Source organism: Nelumbo lutea, chromosome 3, assembly GCF_056320005.1.
Source record: "Nelumbo lutea isolate HS-2025 chromosome 3, American lotus-T2T, whole genome shotgun sequence".
NCBI lineage: Eukaryota > Viridiplantae > Streptophyta > Magnoliopsida > Proteales > Nelumbonaceae > Nelumbo > Nelumbo lutea.
This window is the reverse complement of record NC_142686.1, coordinates 69,578,417-69,585,409: the sequence shown is the minus strand read 5'-3', so window position 1 is coordinate 69,585,409 and position 6,993 is coordinate 69,578,417. Positions and strand designations below refer to the sequence as shown.

General features: G+C 38.5%; 1 protein-coding gene across 3 annotated transcripts in view; it reads left to right on the top strand.

Moving 5' to 3' along the window:
- The first annotated feature begins 466 nt into the window (after positions 1-466).
- The window catches only part of LOC148865451 (SET domain-containing protein), an 89,115-nt gene continuing 82,588 nt past the window's right edge, over positions 467-6,993 (top strand). For all 3 annotated transcript variants that reach the window (XM_088981191.1, XM_088981193.1, XM_088981192.1), the window contains exons 1-2: positions 467-614; positions 724-1,096. In XM_088981191.1, the coding sequence (XP_088837317.1) occupies positions 607-614; positions 724-1,096 (381 nt within the window). In that variant the 5' untranslated portion in view covers positions 467-606. The remainder of the gene's footprint in view (positions 615-723; positions 1,097-6,993) is intronic.

Sequence of the window (6,993 nt, the reverse complement as noted above, 5' to 3'; positions counted from 1 at the left end):
TATCCATTATAGTTTACAATCTATTTATTTAATTGACTTTTCATTAAGAAGTGTTTGTTTTGTGATTTGAAAATAGTAACATGATCACTTAAACTTAACGAAAATGTTCAAAGGATGGGCCCATGATTGTTTATTCCGAAATTACTCTTAACACTTTTTTGTATAGAAAAACAAAATTGATCAAATAAAGTGATTGCCTGTCTTACTAGGGAAAAATGATATTTTATTTTTACTTTATTTTTATTAAATTTATTCAAATGAATGTTAGGTCAAAATTATCATTTTCCATCGTCCTAAGTCAATTAAATAAATTGATTGCAAACTAATATAGTATTTTAGTAAAATGCAAATTATAGTTTAATAAAACTATAAGAGTATTTTATGTAAATCTATAAAACCATAAGGGGTGTTTTAATAAATGAAAGCATACACGCACAAATATATATCTTGCAGGCTGGGCCTAAGTGGTTGGGTGCAAGTGCAACCCGCGATTTTCGGGCCTGAGCCTAAAGCATAAAACGTAGGCCCTCCTCCATCAATACCAGCAAATTGCTCTGCTCGCCGCCCGACAGCTAACAAAGTGGCTCTACTGAGAGTTTTCCGGCAATGAGCAGGTAATGGTTCATCTCTCCTCCCTCTTTCTCTCTCTACAAGCTACATTGATGTCTACTGATGTTAGAAGTCGATGGTATTTCTTTTGTTCTTAATCATAAACATGTATAGGCGATTGAGAGCATTCAAGCGTTGGATGAGATCCCAAGGCATTATTTGCAGCGACGCTCTCGAATTAACTGACGGCGGCGATGAAGGGATATCAGTGAGATCTGTCTGCGGTTTGGCGGAAGGGGATCTTGTAGCGACAATACCCAAGAACGCTTGTCTCACCATTAAGACATCTGCTGCTCGGGAGATGATTGAAGAAGCAGGTTTAGCAGGTTCTCTGGGTCTTTCAGTTGCGCTCATGTATGAGAAAAGCTTGGGGGAGGCATCGCCCTGGGCTGGATATTTGCAAATCTTGCCTGAGAGAGAGTGCCTGCCTGTGGTCTGGACTTTGGATGAAGTCGACACTTATCTCCACGGAACTGAACTGCACAAGGTGAATTATTGCTGATTTTGATTAGACACTTATGTTGCTTGTTGAATGAAAATGCCATCAATTCAGTGGTTTTTATTTTATTTTATTTTATTTTTGTTTACCTTTGCTGTTGTTATTCATTAAATGAATTATGTAGAATTTTCTAGCTTGGGACCTTCTTGGGACAGAAAAAAGGTAAGGAAAAGGATCAACTCTGTTCATGAGTCGGTTCTAAAACCATCCGTACTAGGATAACATGAGGAAAGAAAGGATGGATATGCGTTGCCTGTAATAGATTACCCTATGCTGCACTAAAATACAATTATAGTGTTTTTTTTTACTGTTTATTCATATAGTTAGTTCTGAGATTATATTATAGGATAGTATAAGGCAATGTTGATTATTTGAATTAATCCCTTTGGTTGCCAGTTCTGGTGCTTGCGTCCACAATAGAAACAAATGGTAAGATTACATAGAAATGGCACGTTTCAGGCTTCAGATCTAGACACAGCCTTTATATATTAATAACGATGACTACCTGATTCCTCTAGTTTTTCTGTACGAATCCACTATCCACTATGTGCAATTTGATTTGTGCTGTTATTCAATGCTGTCCTGAAATTTGCCAGCTCGTGATGCAGAGCCTTAAGTATTCCTGATGCAGCACGGCCCAAAACCCATGCGGCTTGAGATTTGAGAATGATGGATATGTGATAGGATGCAAAGAAAAAGAGTAGTTGGTTGAGTCACACAGCCTTGAATTAGACTCTTGGAGTCTCACCTTAGAACTCTACTTCTAGATTGGAGCCACACTTCCCAAATACTCAAAGAAAATATTCAATTCATTCACTGCTGAAAACAGATTGGTAGATCCCTTTATATAGACAAGCCTCTCTTTAGTAGCCAACGTCCGTTGCAACTGAACCCCTTGTGAATCTTGGCACTTGGCTCCCCTGATCTCCACAACTTTCATCTTCAAAGCTTTATTTTTTGAGCCTTTTTTCTTATAAACTTTCTTGAACTTGTTGGTAGGACCAGCACCAACCACACCATAAATGTGAAAAAACCTTTGACACATGGATAAGTTGGAACTTGCTTGGCTCTCTCACTTTCTTCAAAGACTGAAGAAGAAGCATCCCTTTCCTTGATCTCAGAATTCCTTCTTTGGCCTAAGTCGATTCCAAGTATTCCAACTGGGACTCAAAGCGTAAATGCTCTTCTCGAACTTCTGACCCACCATTCTCATCTCCTTTGCTCGCTTCTTCAGGCTGACTATTTGTTTCCAACCTCCTGGCTTCCCCTCCTTCGAATTCCCCCCTCCTCTATACCTCTTTTGAGAATCTTCATCCCCTTTACTCCCTTCTCCTCTCCTTTCTCTACCCCAGCCTCCTTTCCTCCCTTGTCTCTTTCAACCCTAGCAGAATCCTCGTCAGATGACACCAAATGCTCCCTTTGGGGTGAGTCAGCAAGAATTTCCACCATAAAAGAGCCGCAACAGATAGACCTACCTGAATTCTTAGAATTAGGGGTGGATTCAAGCCAAGCTGAATATTTGGCTATTTGAGCTCGGCTAGCAAGAAAGCCATGATGCTCGAGCTCGGTTTGAACCAGAGAGTTGAGCTCAAGTTAGAGGGTTTGACTCGACTCAAAAGCTTGTAAGCTCAAGCTCGACTGTGAGCGAAGCTTCCTATAAAATTAAAAAATTATAAATATATATTTTTTTAATTTTACATATAAAAAATTTAAGAATTATAAAAATAGTTATTATTTACATATAATAACTAAAAATATTATATATATGTTCGATTAGGCTTGCGAGCCTTACGATCTGAGATATATTAGGTTTGATCTAGGCTCGAATAGAAAATGAGCCTATATATTGGGCTTGAGTTCAGCTCGAAACTTGGTCTAGACGAGCTATATTAGGTTGCATACTTGCATGCGAACCATCACCTTGTCTCCTGCAGTAAACTCCATAAACCTTCTATGTCCATTTGCCTTAATTTTATATTTCTCATTACTAAGGGAAAACTTTTGTTCAACATCTTCATGTATATCATGGACGTGCCTAGTGTAATCTTCAACTTCCTGGTTGGACCTAGAAGTTTTAGGCATGGCAACAATATCAATATGATGCCATGGCTTGAACACCATTACAATGACAAATGTGGCCTTCCTGTTGTCCTATTAATTGAGCTATGTGAGCAAACTCTGTTGTGGTTTGAATCATATCCCATGTTTGAACTCTTTCCTTTATAGGATCTCAACAAATTCCACAAACTCCTACTAACTACTTCTATTTGACTATCCATTTGGGGCTGAAATGCACTTGAGAATTTGAACTTTGTACCCACAATTTGTCAAATTACTCATGAATTTGACATCCCTATCTGATGCAGGAGCTGAAGAGTCAAAATTGGAAATTTCTGAAATTTTATGTATTTCTGTAGTTTTGGACACCAGGGACATTTTTGCTATTTTAGAAATTTTCTATAGGGTCCAATAATAGAGTTTCATTGTCTATTTATAGTTTGTTTATGTTTAAAATTTTAGAGTCGTTGCATAAGTAGGATTAGAGTTATTGAGTCTTTTCTGAATTGAAATAAGATATGACAGCTTAGTTTGAGTCCTTGAATTATTGGTCTTAACAGTTTGATTCCTATGACTATTATGAGTACAACAGTTGACTCCTAGGATTATTACGTGTATAGAGTCTATAAATATGTATGGACGTTTTACACAAAGAACAGTGAAGTTTATCGAGTTTTCTTCAGTTTATGCTAATTATGATGAGTGATTCCTATACCCTCACATGGTTGTATCAACAATAGGATTTTGGATGTTATCCTGCTAAACAATGATTTAAGTTGAATTGCTAATTGGGAGAGCTTTCGGCAAGCTTTGAGGAAGGGGCTAGTAGACTCCTGTTGCTGCAGTCATAGAAGGAATATGGAGGAGAAGTTTGTGCCTGGAACTAGGTGGAGGAAGGTGTTGGAAGTTGAGAAGAAAAGATTCCTGCTGGAAGAAACAAGTGGAGGGTCGATGGTCAAGATCAGAGAAAACAAAAGGTCTGTGGTGCTTCTAAACAGGGAGGCGTTAGGGTGGCTGAAAGGTTTTATCGACAGCATACTCTTCGGAATTATAGAGTCTGAATGGAAAGGAGAAGGAAAACTGAGTTCACAGGGGAGGACTTTTTTTGTGGCAAAGAAGTCTAACAGAAGAGGTGGATATATTCAGTTGAGTGAAGTTTTCGGTAAGGGTAAAAAACAAATAATTTGCATTACAAAAGGAAGGGGAAAACAGGGATGAGCAAGGTTTGCTGGACGACCTGGAACATAGAAGATGGTTAAAAGAAAAACTGCCTACACCTATTGCTACTCCAGAGGATATCACAGAAAACAGGCAAGAAGATTCAAGTTTTAATGAGGAAGGGAATGCCCTCAAAGGTTTGTGTGGTTTCTTTGCGCTCGAAGCTGGTGGTTGAAGGAAATCTGGAGGACTGGCAACAGAAGAAGGTGGAATGTTGCAAGATGTCATGACACTCTTCCCATCAGTTGAGAAGGCTACACTCTTTCCGTTCGAAACAAATTCTGCTGTCCTTGACATTTCCAGTTGGCATGAGCTGACTGGTTCTGTGAACACTCATGACATTTCCAGTTGGAAGTCACCTTTCTTAAAAGAACCCCCTCCGTTTCCACTTGTACCTCCCTTGACTACCAAGGCAATTGGTTCCCCTTTTGAACAATTCATCACACTTCTTCTACTCTCTTCAGACTAGACTAAGGCATAGACCTCCTAGATTGAAGGTACATCCTTGCTTCCCAAGATCTGTACTTTGATGGACTCGTATATAGAATTCAGCCCCAAGAAAAAAACAAATACCTTCTGCTGGGAGACAAGAGACTTGTAAGCTTTTGCATTTTCATCACACTTCCAATTCACACTTTGATAATAATCCAGCTTTTTCCAGATTGATGTCAAATCTGAGTAATATACTAGGAGACTCCTCTCCCCCTGCTTACATGTAAACGATTCAGCTTGCAGTTGGTAGATCTTCACATAGTGTCTTTGTTCTGAATAGGTAGATTTTGCTTGTTCCCGTATTTGACAAACTGTTTTAGCCCATATAAAAGTTTTCCTCACTTGTGGCAGCATGGACACCAATAGCCATGACATCACCATACTATATTCTTGATCCCATCTGTCATGTTCAGCACTTCTAGTCTTTGGTTCCTTCACCTTACCATTTACCCTATTTTTCCCCTGGCAGTGATGTAGAGCTTAATTCCCCTGGACCATTCAAGGTAATTGAGTCCATGAAAGGGAATCACAGCCATAGAGAAACTCATATCCATCCCCACTCATTCCATTTTTACCTACGCCAACACCTGAAGTTGCAGAATTTTCAGAGGACATAATTCTGTTCACTATTCTGCTCCAAGTACACACCCAAGGGTCTCTCCTGACACAAATCACTCCCAGAAACACACTAGGACTACAGTTCACATACACCCACTGCAGTCTGGGCACAAACCAACTCTATTTTTTTTTTCTTCAAAAAAACAAATTTTAGGTTAATTTTAGGGCTGAAACAGATTTAGTCACAGTCAGTCAAACTTCCAGACCATGTTATCACCTCAACTACCAGGAGGGACCACGAGCAATGCTGCCAGTCAAAACGTGACCCACAAAATTCTCATTCTTAGGTAAAAGGATCACATGATCCATAGAAAAAGGTTAGAAACCTAAAAACAGGTAATTCGTGACCTACAAAATTCTCATTCTTAGGTATAAGGATCACATGATCCACAGAAAAAAGGTTAGAAACCTAATACACACCTCCTCACAGCATTCAGCAACTTCAGTTTCTATTTTTTGCTGGTACACGACCAGGGGGGAGAAGAAAGAGGTAAAGAGCTCTGCTGTTTCAGTCGAAAGTTGGTCCTTTTGATCTCACTCTGAAGAAGACAGCAAGAAGAATTGATCAATCTGTTCTTAATCCTAGTCGTTTCGCTCTGATACTATATTGGAAGTAAAACAGTAGAAAAAATAAGAAGAAAAGAGAGAAACGAGAGAAGAGAAAAAGAAAAGTTGCGATCCAATAATAACAGTTCTGGTGGTGCCAGAATTTATTTAATATTTATAGGGCAACACTTAAAACAACCAAAAAGACACATTTGCCCCTCATGGCACCTACAACATATAAAACTATCTATTCTGTGATAGAACAAGAATTGGAAGAAATTGATATCTTTCAATTGAGAAAATAGTACATATATATACAACCTTGTAGATATTAAAAATGATGAAAATCATACAGCCTTGCAGATACAAAAAGGGAAGAAAATCATACAACCTTGCAGATACAAAAAAAGGAAGAAAATCATATAGCCTTGTAGATACTAAAATAGGAAGAAAATCAAAGAAAGAATAATTCCTATAATCAAGCTATTCCTAATTGGGCTAATACTACATATTTACAGCCTATAATTTCGTAACACTCCCCCTCAAGATGGAGCATAGATGTCAATCATGCCCAGCTTGTTACAAATATAAGAAATCCGAGCTCCATTAAGAGCTTTTGTAAAGATATCTCCTAACTGCTCTCCAGTCTTCACATATGCTATAGAATTCAAGTTTTGTTGAATTTTCTCACGAACGAAATGACAGTCTATCTCAATATGTTTAGTTCGTTCATGAGAAACTGGATTCGAAGCAATATGAATCGCAACTTGATTATCGCACCATAGCTTCTTGGAACTGAGACTTTAAGACCGACCTCAGTTAAGAGTTGAGAAATCCAAATAACCTCACACGAAGCTTGTGCCATTGCTCTATACTCAGATTCTGCACTAGATCGCGACACCACATTTTGCTTCTTACTCTTCCACGAAACCAGATTACCACCAACAAAAACA